The 19,640-nt window shown below is 38.9% G+C and overlaps 1 protein-coding gene across 1 annotated transcript; it reads left to right on the forward strand.

Moving 5' to 3' along the window:
* On the forward strand, window positions 1-18,476 carry PPP1R42 (protein phosphatase 1 regulatory subunit 42). Its single transcript, XM_056854737.1, has 8 exons — window positions 1-162; window positions 1,027-1,193; window positions 2,309-2,447; window positions 5,874-5,990; window positions 10,590-10,707; window positions 11,472-11,597; window positions 16,035-16,194; window positions 18,381-18,476. Exons 1-8 carry the CDS (start codon window positions 34-36, stop codon window positions 18,445-18,447), a joined length of 1,023 nt encoding a protein of 340 aa, XP_056710715.1. The 5' UTR covers window positions 1-33; the 3' UTR covers window positions 18,448-18,476.
* The last annotated feature ends 1,164 nt before the right edge of the window (window positions 18,477-19,640 follow it).

Consider the following 19,640-nt stretch of genomic DNA (forward strand, 5'->3'; position numbering starts at 1 on the left):
CTCTGAGTTGAGAACTGGACTTTTTGCAAAACAATGGTTCGCTTAACATTGGATCTCATAGCTAAAAGCCTCAGTCAAAAGAATCGCAGAGATGAGTCCTTGGCCCAGCACCTGAGGAAAATAACTCATCTCAAGCTATCTAATAAAAATATAGATATCCTTGTAAGAATACTCTTATTATTTGTAACTACAACTTCTGTATTTTTAATTCAACAGTTAACCAGTGCTTAATTTTATTTCTATGTTAATTGTTAGCAAAAGAAGTATGGGAAGGATCTTGGAACTGTGATATATTTCATGCCATTACAATGATTAGCTTGAAAATAGTTTATTGAGCACTTTTCCTTGAGAAATCAGACATTTAGGTCAATTAATGCACGTCTTGTTTTCAAATTATTGGCTTTGAGTTAGATTAGAATAAATTGTTTTCAATGAGATTAGAATTTGGGAAACAAATACATGGTTTTCAATATATTTGTGCATAATGGTAACGAACAGATGTTTTTCAGAAATGTGCTTGAAATTTAAAAAAGATATATATACTTGGTCACAACCCTGTATTCTGGGATAATCTGCAATTCTAATATACCTGTGAGCTGAAAAATATCATCATGCCCTAGAGATTTTTGGCTGTTTTTCTCCGAACAACAGACCATCATGCCATAGTCCAAAGGGCTTGGGAACGTTTCCGCAGTTTCAGAGAGTTTGCTGCATGACATGGCGGCTGCTACTCAAGAAATACAAACTCAAAAGTCCCCCTGGGCATGTAGAACCAGTTGCATGTTTCTTTGGATCCCAGCCATGGTAAATAAAGATAATATTCATGCGCTGACTGCTGTTTGAATATGTTTGCCAAGGATGACAAGCTGCAAGTAGTTGGTTTTAGGATCGCCTCCTGTTTGCGAAAGTATAACAGGCCATGCAACAGTGGAGGGGGGGGGGAATCCACAACCTGAAAAATTAGAAAGCACAAGCAGTTACTCAAGAGTGAACTTTATAGCGTAACACTTTCCTTCTTTTTCTTAGGATGACCTGTCTTTGTGTAAAAACCTTACTGTCCTTTATTTGTATGATAACCAAGTACGACAGATACATAATTTGGACTTTGCTACAAACCTAAGACACCTGTACCTGCAAAACAATTGCATTACACGAATCGAAAATCTAACATCATTAGTAAAACTTGAAAAACTGTAAGTGAAAAATCATTATTGTTCTCAGTTTTATCTACACATTGGCCTAAGAAATACAAGAATAAATTAACTGTGCTGAGTATGTTTCAAATATGAAAAGTTTTTGCACTAGTTGTATAGTAATTTTTTCATGTTCTGTAAACCCAAGGGGGAAAGCATGTTAAAGTTTAACACATGTAAGTCCTATTGATTTTGATGGACTAGTTGGACTAGTTAGATATGTGTTTGACACTTTTCCATTGAGGTCAGTGGGTCTACTTAATGCTGGCTACACTGTGTCCAAATTTGGCAGTTAATAGTAGTTGGAATGTGTATGTTTCTCCACATTTTAGTATTAGGTTTTATGCATAGGTTAATTAATTATATAGACTACCCAGACCTAGTCTATGATGTCCCTTAAAAGATTATCTGTTTGGCTGCCCCTTCTCAATTCTACACATTTGCTTTGGATCAAACTGCACACAACCAGTCAATTCTGGTGATGTGTTATTTAGCTTCAAAAAGCTGTCTGCAGAGGGTCTAGACATAGATGGCAGATGCAGTGTGAGGAGGTGAGACTTTTAACTGTTATCTGGAAAAAGGCAGGCACAGCGCAGTTCTCTACTAGCGCTAAAAGTAGCCTGGGGTTGGATGGGGCCTTTGTGATGGGGGCAGAAACAGCACAGAGGGGGAAACTCCCCCTTCCACATCAAGGCCCTCATGTCTGGTTTTGTGTGTGTGTGCATGTGTGTGTGTGGCTAAATTATATGTGCAAGGTCCTGCTATGGATCCCCAGCATCACACATAGACTGGCCCTTCATACTGTAAACTCTGTTAATTTCAATGGAACCTACTTCCACTGAAGGTTGAGGTGATAATTGTTGTTGTTGTTGTTGTTATTTTCAATTTCTATCCCGCCCTCCCCAGCCGAAGCCAGGCTCAAGGCATGTAACAACATTAAAACCAGTCAACAGGCACGATAAATATTAATTAAAACCATCTATCACTAAAACAACCGTTTGTTTATTTGATATTATACAGTAAGATCATAAAAGGAGCTGTTTTTGCTTTCAGAAATGTATGAGTGCATTTTTAAACAAATCATAAAAATGAAGTGACTTTTCTATTCTCTTAAGGTATCTGGGTGGCAATTACATCACTGTAGTGGAAGGCTTAGAAAATTTAGAAGAACTGAGAGAGTTACATGTTGAAAGCCAGCAGCTTCCCCTAGGAGAAAAGCTCTTGTTTGACCCAAGAAGTCTTCGTTCACTAGCAGTAAGAACATAGAGTTTAGATGACATGTGGTGATGGACGTTGATTGTTAAAAAATTGCAGTGGGAGCTATTGTGCAGGTTCGCTGATTCTTTACTTTCATTTGTCAGAGCTCTACTCCCACAGGACTTACAAACTACATAGGGCTGATATTTCTTCCTTAACATTAAAAACTTTTTTTTAATGTAGAGTGACTGATCATAGCTTTCTGGAAAATTTTAATTTTGTTTTACAGTAACTTCTGGTGACTTTTTATTTTACATTTATTTCCCATCAGGTAATATAGTGAGAAATCCTAAGAAATCTTTCGATGTAAGTCCCACTGTATTCAATGGGGCTTACTCCCAAGAAAGTAGTATTTCAACCATAATAGTCATAAAACGGTAGACAAACGTGATACCAGCATGTTTACTTGGAGGTAAATGGCATTAATCTCACTAAGTTATACTTCTAAGTAAGTATGCTTAATTTGAAATCAAAGCCCAGTTTTACTTAATGTATTCAGAAGAAATAGATGACGCAAAAGGAAATGAATAGCTTGCTAAATATAGGTTTTTTTCCTACTTTGCACTCATTTGAGCAGGTAGATTTTTTACAGTTGTTTTTATGAATTGTAAAGTACCTTAAATGCCCTTTGGGACTGAAAAGAAACATAAATTTAAAAAATCAATCTATACTTAAGTGGAAGTCACATGAAGCTGCCTTATACTGTATCAGACCATTGGTCCATCAAGGTTAGTATGGTCTACCTGGACTGGCAGTGGCTCTCCAGAGTTTTAGGTAGAGGTATTTTATATCACCTACTGGAGATGCGAGGAATTGAACCGAGGACTGTCTGAATGCCCTGTCATTAAGCCACAGCTCCCCCTTAAGTCCCAGAAATTCAGTGAATTCTGTCCCAAATCACCTTAACTTCATCTCACTTGCACTATCATTTGATTCTCCTTTTCTCTCTCCTATTTACACATTTGTCAATTTTTCTGTGGACTTCCCTCCTCCAAAGTGTGTCAGGAGAAATATGAATGAACAAAAGCAAGCTTGTAAGTAGCCGCTTGCGTTGTCGCCTGTAGTAAGATTTTTTCTTCAGGTGACCAGGCAAGGGCAGACAGATGTAAAGCAGAGGTCCCCAAACTTTTTGAGTCTGCAGGTACCTTTGGAATTCTGATACAGAGTGGTGGGTACAGCCACCAAATGGCCCTCAGAATGGGAAGCCAACCACAAAATGTCATGGAGTGATATAACTTTAGTAACTTTTCAACATTCCAGGCAGAAGCTCTGTTTAACAGGATGCCTTTTAAAATGAACATGCTGTTTTAAAATATTCCCTCCCATGTACACATAGCCTACCTTCAGTAACACAGTGCAGATCCTTGTGCTGTGGTAGCAGCTGCCCCCATGCAACATTTTTAGAAATCTGCACAACCAATCAAATCTCCAGAGGCCAATCCAAACCCCACTTGGGCAAAAGCCCCATCTGGCCCTACTCACTTTCTAAAAACACTAGGTAGGTGCCAGGAAAGGTGTCGGAGGTCACCATGGAGGCCGTGGGCACCATACTGGGGACTCCTGTTGTAAAGTATAAGAGATTTGGTACTTTTTCTCATTCAGACTAGTAAGGGGCCACAACAAATTACCACACATATGTATGGAGAGGCAAACTAGTAAAACTTTTGTAGACTAGTAATTTTTGTAGATTTTTTTATGAGGCTGTACAAAAGATAGACTATTTCTCAATTAATTGCTTTAGGAACCTCTTAGGGGATTTGTCCAGCGGTTTTTTTGTCTCCCCAAAACACACATGCTTCAAACAACAGACCCACATGCCAAACAGCTTTTGAAAGAGCTGTCAAAATCCATTTCCCCATGGTAGTATGGATTGTTACTTAAGAAATGCCCAAAACCTTGGACAGGTAATAGCAGTTCTTTGGATCCTGCTTTTATTTTTGTAAACCCTTGACTTGTCAATTCTTATTTTCAGTAGTATTACACAAGAGTTGCATGCAACAGCTACTTCCTTTAGTACTTAGTCATCTGTGGCCATTAGTTTTTTCTTTCTCTGTCTTTCTTTACAACATTTATATTTAACCTTTTCTCCTTAGACTCAATACAGGTAACAGTATAGCAGGAAGATGCACAAGCAAAAAAAGCATAAGTTAACAATATAAAAACAACCACACATAAGTAAATACAAAAATTGAAACCAATACAAATTAATAGCTGCATAGATTTAAAGCTATATAAAACCCACATCCAAATCTGTCTAAGAGGTTTACCTTCCACTAAATGCCCTCTGAAATAAAACTATCTTGCGTGCTTACCTAAATGCAGCCAAGCCAATGAAGGTGCCCTCTTCACCCATTCTGGTAGGCCATTCCAGAGAACTGGACCTACCACTGAGAAAAGCTGTGATCTAGTTGTTACTATACAGACAATACTAAAAGAGGGAACCACAAGAAGAAGGCTTTCTGAAGAGCATAACTGCTGCAGGAGAGTATATTTGGAGATACAGTTCTCTAGCTATGAGAGCCCTAGGCTGTGAAGGGCTTCAAAGGTAAAACCCAGCACTTTGAATTAGGCGCATAAGCAAACAAATAACTATAACCAGTACAATATTTTGTTGACCTACAAAATGTACTGCTAATTGAGACACAGAACTAATTTTGTACATTATAAATCAAGTTTAGAACAGCTATTCCAACCCAGTTCCCCTGAATCTCTTTCTTTCTGAAAGTTAATACTTTCCTTTTATACTGCACTTCAAAACTACTTTCTAAAATATGGGTTCCCAGCTATATTTTGTGTATGGGATCAGTTTACCACAACTGATATATTTTGAAGAACATGACAGACTCCTCAGGTCCATTTTATCTTGATTTTTATAGAGGGCCAGAGCAGGCTAAACAGGTATAAATGTTGGCAGATAAAGACAGATCTGTTACTGTTAAAATGGCAAGGTTTATTCATTTGTTATGAAGAAAAAAAGGGGGGAAGAGCCCTAAATATGGTTGATTATTAAATTAATGGCACCATTCTGGGTCATTTGATATTTTACCTGTGATATTAGGTATTCAATATTTGTAATTAGTTCATACCGCATTGAGTTTTTTGTTAAATTTGCAGTATGTTATTGGTTGGTTTTTAAATTGATATTATTAAATGTTACAATGTTATATAGAATTTTAATCTTTGGAAATCCTTTGATTTAAGTGTGTGTGTGTGTGTATATAAATATGCTGTTTACTGTGTTAGAATTGTATTATTTGCTCTGGATTCTAAGCTAATGCAATAAAATATTTGATTTATTATGAGGTAGTTTTATAAGTTGTTAATTGTTTCAAAGTGTTTCAAAATGAGCTGATAAATCTGAGTTTTCTAAACTTTGTCAGAAACCCTTTTTTTCTTTTGAAATATTTTGTTTTTTCATTTCAGAAGTCTTTATCAGTTTTGAATATCAGCAATAATAACATTGATGAACTAAGTGAATTAGCAGTTTTGGATAACCTCTCCCATCTCATCGCTGTGGACAACCAACTTTACCGTGTGAAGGTAACAGAAAGGAAATGGTGACTGATTATTAGTGTAAAAGAAAAGGAGCTGCTTGATATGGTAAAGTTGTTTTAATGTCAAAAGGTTTCTTCCCTTTTCACCTTGTGGTAATCTTATCTAAATTGTTACAGTTTTGTAACGTTTCAATAATAGGATAGAAAATAACCACACCGAAGATGATTTTACATTTTAGTTTTTATATTTTAAATAAAGCAATATGTATATGGAAATAGATTTCTGTTCATGTTAAAATGTTGCTGTGTGAGGGGAAATACCCATATCCAGCACCCTAGAATGTACCAGTGTTGCTCTTCTATGATGTGCAAGCCACCAAGCGTGATTACCACTGTGTGCTTTTATAGCACTGGTCACAGGCTGGCAAGGAGTCAAGCCTGAGGCCAAGCACCATTTGAAGAGCCTTGCACGTCCTTTAGATAAGGTTGCCAACTGCCAGGTAGTAGCAGGAGATCTCCTGCTAATTCAACTGACCTCCAGCCTATGGAGATCAGATCACCTGGAGAAAAATGGCCGCTTTGGCAATTGAACTCTATGACATTGAAGTCCCTCCCCAAACCCCACCCTCCTCAGGCTCCGCCCCAAAAATCTCCCGCCGTTGGCGAAGAGGGACCTGGCAACCCTACCTTTAGAGTAGTCAGTAGGTTCCACTGAAATAAATGGGATTTTTAAAAAAAGTTACATGTGCGTAGTCAAGGTCTTGTAACCAGGGAAAAAATTATAAAGTCAGGAGACCCTTGAGAATAGTGTAGAATGTGACATGGGGAAGGGGAATTGAAATGGGAAGAATCAACAGAAATCACACATGAACTCTTGCTCTGTTTGTGAAGTTCTTAATGGAGTCACTCAGGAATGGGAGGATTGTTTCCATGGATTTCCCCTTTCTACTGCAGCTCCTTGCTCCATATCCCTTGCAGTTCCCAGGGTCCTTCAACCCTCAGGAGCAGCTTTTGGGGAGGGGACTGAAAGGGCTGCAGTGGGATACCTTAGGCCACCTCACTCTGTTCATGATTGTGTCCAAGCCATTGTCAGAATAATTTTTTTAACTCTTTCAACTTGAGATTTACAAAGGTCACTTATGCATGGTAGGTTTAGCCTCCTTCATTCCCTGTTTCAGCCAGGATCAAGTTTTTGAAAATGCACATTACCTCATTTCTTTTCAGCTCAACCCTGTTTCAACCTTAAATGAACCCGGCTTTTCCCATTCCTCTTCTTACCGGAGTCAAATCCTGGATCCCGGCTCATCCCAAATTCACAGCACGTGCATGCGTCGTTCTCGGGTTGAGACTCGACCCACCCTTTTTTTTTTTTTTTTCGACCCACCCTTTTCCAAACCCCTCCCCATCCTGTCGTCATTTGCGTGAACTTGCCGCCTTTTTTGTGTGTGTTTAAATTTGTATTTTCGCTATTTCACTATAACGCTATATCAAAATTCCAAACTGTCGAGAGATTTGCCAGTCGCCGAAATTAAAATGTGGTGCTGTTTTATTCCTCCCTCGGTGTCTTGTCTACTTATTTATTAATTTATTTATTAATTTTTAACCGGCGGGGGGGATTGGGATGCAGGAGCCGTTTTGCATTTTCCCGCTCTGCTTTTTTGGGCGCCATTTTCATTTGACATCCCTTGCTTGTCGGTGATGGCCTCTCAAAGCCATTCTGCCGGGGTTCGCAGGGTCTCTTGGAGGGAGAGAGAGACCCTCGACTTAATCGCTTTTGGGGGGGAGGCCAAGGTCCAGGAGGCCTTGGGTTCCTCCCATCGACACAAGCAGGGGCGGGAAAAGTCAAACCCGTTTGTCCCCTCAGCACAAGCAGGGGCAGGAAAAGTCAAGCCCGCCTCTTGTACAAATCACTTGAATTCTACCACCCGCAGTCTGTTTCGTGTGCTTAGAAATGTCGCTGACTCGATATATCAAAATATCGAAAAGATATTATAAATTTAAAAAAAACACGGTGGAGGGGGGAAATTGCAAACTTTGGTAGACCAATCACATTGCTCAATGTGGATGGACCAATCACGCTGCTCAATTCGATGGACCAGTCAAAAGAACAGGGGGAGGGGTGTGTGGCCGGGTCCTTCAACCAACCAGGAAAGAGGAGCTCACTCCTCCCACATTTCTTGTATGCATGCTTCCATTAGCATAGGGTTTTATCCCTGATCATTCCAGCCAATGCATACAGTTTGACCCAACCCGGGTTACTTTGATCCTGGCTGAAACGGAATGAAGGAGGCTAAACCGACCATGCATAACTGACCAAAATGTTGCAAATATTCCTGCTAGACTTGGGATTTGTTGACCTTGAAATCTGCAAGTTGTCTAGAATTTGGCCTAATGTTCTTTTTAGGTTCAGAGCCTCCTTTGGGATATGATATCCCAAAGTGTCTCATTTTCTTCTGTGGGGAAACATTATGTTCACCCAATGAACATAATACCTGTGAATGGGTGAAATAATAAAGCCCCTGCATGTGCAAAGCTCTTTGTTATGCCTATAAGTGTAGGCTGTAAAGCTATTTACTCTAACGTATATATTGCAGCACAAGGCGACTTTATTTTGAAAGGGCTTGTGCTGGTTCAGTGTTATGAGGAGATGGTTGTAAATCTTTAATTTATTCAACCTTTGGCCATTATTGATTACGACAACAAGATATCAAAAAGATGAATTCCTTTACTTCACAATTCAGTCAAGAACAAGAGGGGAAAATATAGATTTTCTGAAACAGATAATGGCAGACTGTCAGAATGATGACAAATTGCTGTCTACAGATGTAGTTAGGGCACTTGAGCTAGACATAGCCGATAAAAATTGGAGCACATTGGTCAAACATGGGTTCTTAAATGGCCATCATTAATTGGGAAGAAGGCTACAGCCAGTACTACGGATATCATTTGAGGCTTTCACTCACACACACACTCACACACACACAAACACACACAGAGTGCGCCTAGAATATAATTTGCTTTTTAGTATTTTCTAGCAGACCTCTAAGTGATAGCATGACATGATCATTTATCAAACAAAGACTGCCCCAAAAAGTGTCTAGTCCCTTTAGTACAGCTTATTGAAAGGCTGGAAAGTGAAACACTTTATTAGAGACAGGAAGGCAATGAACAACTAGAGCGTATCCAAAGGGTAATCATATTTCAGCATGGGATTAGTACATTCTTAGATAAACATACACTGGCGTGAGCATGTTCTGGATCATTTATCAACTGGATAGTGGTCAACAAAAATCTGCAAAATGCTCTGGGTACATTCATCAAAGTTTCGCTGTATAATTGGGACTTTTTTTAGAGACATATACTATTGGGTGTTTTCAAGTTCTGCTTTCATTAAATTAAGGTTTGAGGTACATTCTGGGAGTTTTATATCAATGTGTATTATTATTATTATTGTTGTTGTTGCTGTTATTATTACTATTATTTCTCATCCATATATGTGGAGCTAAGAAACTTGCAATCATAGTTTTGACAAAGGGAGAGCAGGAGAGGCAAATACAGTTACACATGCTTGGGCTTTTTTCAGTATTGGAACTAAAATACCAGATTATGCAAATAAGGACAACATAGCAAGGAGACAAAATTGTGATATGTAAATCTTGATACCTAGGCAAAATTACGTAGTTTGATCTCTCATGGAAAATAGTATAGGGAATTATATCTGCTATGCAAAGTCTTACATATAAAAGTTCTGATACAAATTTCTCTTTGGTTAGTGCTGCAGAAGCAAACTCTATAAATTGCTCGTTCTTCTCATAAGACTTCTCAATGGGAAAGCTTTCCCCCCTCCTCTATACTGCTTGCTGCCCAAATTCTTTTTGACTACCTTTCCACTCTTCTAGAAACCATGGTTTGGATCTTGCCTAAAATTTCTACAGAGCACAACTTCTCTGCCTCCCCCCCCTGTAGCCTAAATGCCCCCTGAAATAGAGCTGCTGGGTGATGGGGACCCCCTTGAACAGATTAGGGGAAATCAAGAGTCTGGCGCAGGGGGGAATCAGTGGGGGGAAACCTTTCCATCTGTGAAATTTTTAGGTGGGATCCAAGCATTTATGGTTAACACTACATGTTTCAACTTTCCAAAGTACAAAACAGTGGTGGGTAAATACCATTTTTTGCTTTCTTTCCCTGAATAGCTGACATCTGCATATGGAGTGGCTATTTTCTTCATGTATGCCACTGATACAGTCTGTTTCTGAGAGGAAAAACAAGCCACATCTACACATTCCTCTTCTAAATATCAAGGTTCTGTGCACAATGTATGCAAAAGCTTACATAAACACATGAAGGACTGTGCAAGTGGTATTCGTGCTTCCATTTTTGGTGCCCAGGATTTTAAACTGTGTTTTATACCTGAATTTTGCAAAAAGGTTGCATAAGAAATCATGAATAAAGAATCATGAAAAAATAAGAAAAATAGCAATCAGAATGTTACTTGAATTCATGGATAGAAACATTGCATCTCTTAATTATGTTAATGAATAATCATTTGGAAGGTAGGCTAAAATGAATAGCTAGAATTATGAATAAGCTGAGTTATATCACCATGCTAAATAAGCAGCAGTATTATTTTCTCTGCTGTTTGCAGGACATGGAGTTTGTTCTGAGTGTGTGGACCAAGCTAAGCAAAATAGAGTTGAATGGAAATCCTGTTTGCCACAAACCAAAATACCGGGACAAGCTTATACTACAGTCAAAAAGTCTTGGTAAAATAACAGCTATACCTTCGGAACAATTTTATTTTAAATGGTGTTAATTAGTTCACTAACAGTGCAGTCCTAAGAACACTATCCTGGGAGTAAGCTCTGTTGAGTAGACTTCATAGAAGCAAGGAGATGAGATGTACCTGTGCACTAGGAATCGAATGGTGGATTAAAGCATAATGATGGTATTTTGAAGAATATATGCATTCCTAGAATCAGGAGATTCTACCAAGTTAGGCTGGATAATATACAGGTATCAAATTGTTACTAAGTTGGGCAAGATGACTAAAATATTGTAGCTGTCTTGGAAAACGTTTGCTGGATTTTTGAGTGGTGGTGGTGGGGTTCTTGGCACGTATCACATCTGTAAGTTTTATTTCAGTGGCCTAAGGATTTTGCTTTTTAATTGTACTTTTCTAGCAAGGGAAAAATACAGATACCTGTGTAGGAGTAAAAGCAGCTTAGGATGCTTTTTTCAGCAAGAAAATAGCAAGGAAAGAAAGAGTTAAAGTTTCCTTCTCTCTCTCTCTCTCCCCTGCCATACAAAAGTAATTTAAAATAAACATGTGGTGGGGGGATCCTTAGATGTAGTTGAGCTCTCAGCGGTAGCAGCACTGATGATAAAAAAGCAATATCTACTGAAGCAAAAGCTTCCCCATGGACTGTGTTCCTAAGAATACTAAAACCTCACCCAGGAAAGAATTGGGTAAACCAAAGTAAGTTAAACTTTTGTTAATTTACTATGTTACAAAAAAAAATCCCTTCAGAATCCCTTGATGGCAAAGAAATAAAGGAAATGGAAAGACAATTCCTAATGAACTGGAAAGCCTCCAGAGATGCCAGAAAGAAAAACAGAGCGGAAAGTACAACAAGTGAGCATGCACCACATTCAGGTAAACAAGAATATCCTTTTGACCATTTAAAGGGTCAATGTTAAGAGATGAGCAATTGTGGAAGAGGGAAACAGTCAGTACATGACTGACTGGATTATAGCAGTAGAAAAGAGCAGTAGTCCAGTAGCACCTTAAAAACTTAACAAAATTTCTGGCAGGATATGAGCTTTCGTGAGTCACAGCTTTCGTGAGTCACAGCTCACTTATTCAGATACAGATTATAGCAGTTTGGAAATTATTGTCAAAGACATATTTAAAATATTTTATTGTAAAATAGAATTATTTTTATTGCAGACAATTCCATAATGGGTGAACAGAACTTCCTCTAGCAAATCTTCAAAATAATTTTACAATAAGAATTTAGAATAAACTTACATTGTATTTTAAAGGTTTGTACAGTCCTGTTATATGCTGTTGGACAGCAATAGTATTCTTCTTTACGGTCTCTGTGCAACACATACATAGAAACTCAAGCCTGCACAGAATATCACTAGGAATTTTCTAGAGCTTAATTGAAAGATTTATTTATGGCACTGATCCCATCCACCTTGAGGACAGGCCGTTACAAGCATGACTCAGGTGGCTTGAGCTGTGTTTTCCCTCTCAGTTCTGCTCTGGCTGCAATAGCAGCAACATTATGAACAAGTTTCTCTGGAACTTTTGAGCTATACTTTGTACAAACTTCTTTCTGTGTTTTTCAATCTTTATTTAACTTTGGATTGACAGTGGCCTGGATCCAGCCATGCAATTAAGAAAATGCAAGTGCCCTTAAGAGGGGGCAGCAAATTTAGCTGATTCCCCTTTTACAAAGACCATGGTAGTGGTGGTGACATCTCTACATCATCATAGAATCAGAATCCATCGTTACTCAGACAATTGGCTCCTGACAACAAGATTACTACCCTCTTACGGAATCTTCAAACTACTTTTCGCTTCCTTGCCAGTCTGGAACTCCATGTCAATGCATGAAAGTCATATCTGTGACCCATCAGATGTGTCCAATCTATAGGAGTGGTATTGGATCCTCTCAAGGTTCTTGCTTTTCTGCTCCCAGACAAAATTTGGTTCATTATGGAATTCTTATCCAGCTTCATGGACCAACCATCTCAGACCACCATTCAGATTCATTGTGCCCTTGGTCACCTGGCTTCCATGACAACATTCACCCACCTCAAATGTAGACCTCACATTTCATGTCAAAAATACATCACATTCCACTATGGATTCTACTTTACTGGCTGGATGCATGAAACCTCTTCAGATCGGTGCATTTCATGTAGCCATCCCCCACATTCACCATTACCACAGATGCATCCACATGGCAATGGGGTGCCCATTTCCACAGCTACACTGTCAGTCAGTCCTGGAATCTAAGGGCACTTAAATTTTTTTGAACTCTTGACTGTTTTCAGCATCATATGGTACTTTGATCCCTTCATACATGTCTTTGTGTATAGTAACCAACCAAATTTCTGCTATGCATTACATAAAGAAGGGAGTTTGGGCTCCAAGACTTTTGGCACTCTGGCCTGTAAGTTGTGGGAGAGATGCATTCAATATAGAATATCCATCACAATACTAAACTTGCTGGGGACGAACAATACCTGGATGGACAAGCTGAGCATGAAGGGAGATCCATTCAGTAATGGCCAATCCACTTTCACTATCTCCATCCCACCTTTTTTTCACTGGGGTGTACCAAAAATAAACACATTCACTTCATCAATCAATACCAAGTGTGCTATGTACTTCAGCAAGGGAGCACTGATTGTCTCTTTGAAAAAAGTGCCTTTCTATATAGGTGGCCAAAGGGGCCTTCCTCCAACTTCCACCATGTCAAGATTTACTGTTCCAAATAGAAGAGCAGTTCTCCACCCTGACATTAACATGCTCAGTAATGTGGTGAATCAAAGGAATGAAAGGATGGCTTAAGAAATTTGGGGAAGTGGCAGAGAAACTGAATGAATTCTTTGCAGCTCTTTTCACTGTGAAAAATATGGGACACGTCCCCACACCAGAGATGCTGTTTCAGGAAGGGTGTCTGAAGAATTAAGTCAAATTGAGGTGACTAGAGATGAAGTTCTAGGACTACTAAGTAAACTTAAAACTAATAATTCTCCAGGTCCAGGTGGCATACACCCTAGAGTTCTTAAAGGAAGTCAGATGTGATATTGTTGATCTAGTAACCAATATATGTAAAATATTGTCGAAGGCTTTCACGGTCAGAGTTCATTGGTTCTCGTAGGTTATCCGGGCTGTGTAACCATGGTCATGGAATTTTCTTTCCTGACGTTTCGCCAGCAGCTGTGGCCGGCATCTTCAGAGGAGTAACACTGAAGGACAGTGTCTCTCAGTGGTTCCATATTAACATACCACACCCTCATTAGCACATTATCTTGATACTTACAGGACAATGGTTAGCACATTACCTTTGTTACTTTTTGCAGGACAATGATTCAGCTCAAACCCAACCCCTTTCTGACTATATATTACTCTTCCTACACACTTGACACTGAGAGACACTGTCCTTCAGTGTTACTCCTCTGAAGATGCCGGCCACAGCTGCTGGCGAAACGTCAGGAAAGAAAATACCAAGACCACGGTTACACAGCCCGGATAACCTACGAGAACCAATATATGTAACTTGTCACTAATATTGCCATCTGTGCCAAAGGCCTAGAAGGAAGCAAATGTCATATTAGTTTTTAAAAAGATGTCCACAGGGTTTCAACGTAATTACAGGCAACTTAGCCTAACATCTGTTACATGTAAATTAGTAGAAACCTTTATAAAAGATAGAATTATTAAGCATATCGAGGAACAAAGACTACTGAGGGGAAATCAGCAAGGCTTCTGCAAAGGGCCTGCCTCACCAACCTTGGGAGCTTGTTGAGCAGGTTCACGGGCATGTGGATAAAGGAAATCCAGTTGATACTATATATTTAGATTTCCAAAAGGCTTTTGACAAGGTTCCTCACTAAATACTTCTGAGGAAGCTTAGCAGCCATGGGATAAGAGGACAGATTCTCTTATGGATTAAAAATGGATTAAACAACAGGAAGCCGAGAAATGGACCATTCTTGCATTGAAGGGAAGTGAGCAGTACGGTCCCACAAGGATTCGTAATGGGGCCAGTACTATTCAATTGGTTCATAAATTATTTGGAATTAGGGGTAAGAGGTGTAGTGCCTAAATTGGTGAAAACCAAAATGGATTGTGAGGAACTACATGGGAGTTCCTTAACTGGATCTGTGGGCATGCTGTTCTCCTATATCTGTGATACAGAGAGACCACAAAGAAGAACAGGTTGCTTACCTGTGACTGGTGTTCTTGAGTGCTCATCTCTATGGTCACACAACCTGCCAAGCTTCTATTTTCTTTTGCTGTGTCAGTTTTGAAAATAACTGTGTGGGAAGGTGCGGCTCTGCCCACTTTAGACATGTGAACACATGAAGCTGCCTTATACTGAATCAGACCCTTGGTCCATCAAAGTCAGTATTGTCTGCTCAGACCAGCAGTGGCTGTCCAGGGTCTCAGGTGGAGGTCTTTCACATCATCTACTTGCCTAGTCCCTTTAATTGGAGATGCCGGGGATTGAACCTGGGACATTCTGCATGCCAAGCAGATGCTCTACCACTGAGCCACGGCCCCTCCCCTGTGCATGCTACTGCCTCTTTTCAGGATGGGTGGCATCAGTTCCAGAAATAACCCTTTTACTTAGCTTTAGAAAGTTCTAGTCAAGAGTAGTGTGGTGCACTGGTTAGAGTGCCAAGCTAGAATCTAGGAGACCCAAGTTCAAATCCCCACTTTGCCATGCAAGTGTGCTGGGTGACCTTAGACCAGTTACACACTCCCAGCCTAACCTACCTGCCAGGGTCATTGTGTGGATAAAATGGAGGAGAGGAGAATAATGTGAGCCGCTTTGTGTCCCCACTGGTGAGAAAGGCTGGATATAAATGACACAGATAAAATAAATAAATACTTTGCACAGGCTCAAGTTGCTGTATGTGTAACTGTATGGCTAATGACCCAAAGAACACTAGTCATAGGTAAGGAATTTTATGACAAATTAAGTTATTGTGTGAACATAGTTTTATAAAGTTTTTAATGATTTTACTAATTTATGTCAGTTTCTGGAGTTTCTATATGAAAAGCAGTATTGGCAAAAAAAACCTTTCTCCATAAAATTCGGTTTCTTCCAATTTTACTGTAGAGTTTGCTTAAATAATGTTCTCATGGATATTCTTTGTCACAAAACATGCATATTTGTAACGTTAAAAAATTACTTTCATATACATATTCTAATCTATTATTTTGTTGTCATATTTCAGCTTTGTTTTTATGCGGTTTACAGCTGTAACTGTCTTAATTGTTTTGGTTAATACTTCAGGGGATATTTCTGAATAGTAAATTATTTTATATCTTTGCACCCTGCAGACAGTAATGACCCAGATCATCCCCATTTCCCTATTTACTACTTCCCATTGTCCAAAGAAAAACCAAAATTTGCTATTTTGACTGAGTCACATAGATCTCCTCACAAAAGAAACTCTCAGTCAGCAGCCCAGGAAGAAAATAAAGTTACTGAAAAAATCAGGTATGTTCCCTGTCCATCATCTTTGGAGTCGAACTTCTAGCTGTACTCTCTAGTACATTTTAAAACATCTAATGAAGGTTTGTATTTTGATAAGCTGGACTTGCATAATTTATAAAAATGAGATCCTTTTCAAATTAATAGTGTCAACATCTAAAATTAATATGAAAAATAAAGGGCACATTAAAAACATGTTTCATCTGAATTTCAGTGCCCAATAGTACATATGCTCAACCCTTTCCTTCCTGGCTGTCCATTCAAAATTAGTCTTTTCTCCCTGTGAAGGAAAGGTATGAGACCCTGTGTCTTTTCTCCTATGGGTGGTAAAGCAATAGGTGGGGGGGGGGTTGTGTAGAAAAATAGCAACAACAGTCCATTTCGCCCACTCCCAACTGAATCCTCCAATGCTGCTTTTCTGTTTAAAAAAATCAAAAAGCATGACTATCCCTAGTGGCATTAATCTATATCCTAGGGTCAGGTTGCACGCTATTTATCAGACCATCAAGCTTCACTGAAGGAGCTGAGAAATCTTACACAGTATGATAATCTATGACTGTATTCTTTAGGCACTTTCCACCTTGTTCATTCCTGCACTATGCTATGGCATACTCTCTACCAGATTATAGAAAAGTAATACTTAGCACTTTATGCGATACTTTAAAGCAACCAAAGTATATTATCTTCTTCCAACACATACAAAATCCTATAATAAAAATCAGTATTATTCCTTAATTAATAGGATTAAAACCCGGCAATTTTTAAACTGCATATTTGAATAAAAGCAAATAAAGTCAACTACTTTGAAGACCTGGTTTGAAACTAGTTCCCCACATTGTACACAACCAGGTGCCCAGGTGAATCAGAGTTTGTTTACCCACCCACAAACTGGGATCCTAAACCAGGATTAACAAAACAAATTCCTCATGTACACAAAGGGAAATCAGAGTTAGCTGCACACCAGGAATCCCTGTTGGGGGGGGGGATGAGGAGAAACAATAAACTTGCAGCAAAGTGAAGAATATTGTGATATCTGAATGCAGCCTATGTGTTGGATCACAAGTAAAGAAAGCTAGACACATGTTAGACAAATACTTGTGGTGGACCAAAATTATTAATAAGATTTTTTTTTCTGTGTCTGTCACATATATTATTTGGAAGGTGCATACAAAACTATATGCAAATCAGGAGTCACCATGTCTTTTCTCCTATTTCTTGAGTCCAGTTTCCCTCTTTCACTGTGCATTTGATGTTTCTGCTACCCAGTGAGTCAATTGCTGATTCAGTATACTATTAATATCTGTGCACTGCTGATATCTGTACTAAGCACAGAAGGGTTTGACCATGGGCACTTTAAAACTGAGAAAAGAGAGATAAGAGAAGCTAACTGTTGATTGGCTGCTAAAGTCCATTGGTAGGAGGGTCCATGAGGGAACGCCAGGTGAAACAGTTAAGTCTTCACCTGCTGGCAGAAGACAATGATAGAGAACAGTCAGATGATCTCCCTGGAGGGGGGAATTCCATAATTTTGGTGCCACGATGGAGAAGGTCCATTCGTAGGCTTCTACCTATCGTAGGCTTCAGATGGAGGGGCACCCAAACAAGAGTGTCTGAAATTGATCTTGAACAGTGTCTTGAATAATAATAGCTAACCTTTCCAAATATTTGGTGTTTAGTTTGCTGTAGAAAACTGTGATAATGCTCTTTAATCTAGTACTATGATGGTGAATATATTCAATACAAACTATTTTTATTTTATTGTTTAACAAATGTGTTTACATGTTACTTAATAATAGATATAGGCTTGGATCCAGGAGGGTATTTCTGTGGGCTGAAGAATTTCCACTTTCTTTCCTTCTCCTGCTGCAGTCCAAAATGCCCTCAAATGCTGCCCATGAAAGACTGGGACACCCCCCACCACCACCCAGAACATCATTTTGTGTGGCATTTTGGGCTGCAGTGTGAGGAAGGTAGTGGGAAAATCAGACTCAGCAGACAGAAATCCCTCTGCTCATGAAATGTATTTGAGGCAAAGCACATGACCTGTGGAATATGATTCAGTTGTGTCTTAGATACCTGTATATAGAATTTATTAGAAATATAACCTAACAGGCAAAAGATGCTAATATTGGTCATGATATCTAAAATTATTGTTATCGTTATAACACTGTTTTATAATATTTTGTTCACAGCCATTTAGCCTTGAACATTCCTCAGCAGTCACATAAAGAATTGCATGAACCTCATCTCCTTAGCTAAATGCCTCTGTAAACAGTCACTGGAAGGACATCTTTTTATGCTATCAATAGGAAAAAACTGGAGCACACCAGAGAGCTACATAGGAGAAGAAAACTGAACTCGGTTGGGAAAGCTTAATGTTTTAACTCAGAAAACACAAGTGCTATTTCAAACAATTTTCGCAATACAAAAATTAGGATTTTATTTTTGTATAATAGATCTAATGCATCTTCTTAAATAAAACAGTTTAAAATAAGATGTGCAAAGTCCTTTATGTAATGCTGAATACAGTCCCCATCTTACCAAAGTAACTAGTAATATTCCCATATGATAATACAAAAGCTAAAAATTGCACTGTTACCAACCCTTTGGTGTGTAGATCCAGCAAAGTCAGTAGTATCAAAGAAATTTGTCAGTGGACAATAGAGTTCTGGAACCGAGACAGCAACAACACTACAGAGGATCAGGTCAATTTCAGCAATGCCAAGGATCAAAGAGGAACAACATATGTGCCCTTCCACTAGTTATGCTTCAGTTTTCTTCATTTTCTCAATATTCCATAGTAATCATTTTGGACTTTATTTGATTTGCTTCATTTTGTTTAAAGATGATCACTCTCATCACTGCTCTGGGTCCCAAAATACTATCTGGTCTGATTCACAGCTCAGGCCAAACCAAATTGAGATGTTGGATGTGGACAAATATTTACCCAACATTATTTACTGAAATGCACTTGGTGTGGTACATATTCGGTCAAAGTCAGAGGGGATGCTTAAACCTTTTTCTTGCAGACCATTTTCCCCATCAGTATTGCCTCCTTCCCAGCTTCTTTTCTCGCTGACCACGTACCTTTTCTCCCACATGTAGGAAGCCAGCTAGCTGGGAGGTAAGTTTGATTGTAAAAATGGCCCACAGAGAAAAGGATAAGCATCTTCCCCAAGCATGTTCACAACAGCTGGTGGCTGCATTTCAACAAACACGCATCTCCTTCAAAACATCTAGTTTAGTCCTCAATTAATATATACTACTTGGAACTGAAACAGTTTTACCTCATATCCTCAATATAGTTGTTTGGAAGATAGTCCCATTGATTCCAAGGAGACTTAATGCCAAATAAATGTGTTTAAAGTTCCAGTTGGCTTAAGTTCATGTACTTCAGCATAAATGTGATTATAACTGCATAAGAGCCAAAATCCCCAAAGAAAATATGGTCC

This window comes from Euleptes europaea, chromosome 8 (assembly GCF_029931775.1).
Source record: "Euleptes europaea isolate rEulEur1 chromosome 8, rEulEur1.hap1, whole genome shotgun sequence".
Taxonomy (NCBI): domain Eukaryota; kingdom Metazoa; phylum Chordata; class Lepidosauria; order Squamata; family Sphaerodactylidae; genus Euleptes; species Euleptes europaea.

Coding starts and splice junctions, on each gene's coding strand:
- PPP1R42 (XM_056854737.1), top strand. CDS start 34: ATGGTTCGCTTAACATTGGATCTCATAGCTAAAAGCCTCAGTCAAAAG. Junction 2,448..5,873: donor GAAGTCTTCGTTCACTAGCA/GTAAGAACATAG, acceptor TTTTCATTTCAG/AAGTCTTTATCAGTTTTGAA. Junction 11,598..16,034: donor TGAGCATGCACCACATTCAG/GTAAACAAGAAT, acceptor TGCACCCTGCAG/ACAGTAATGACCCAGATCAT.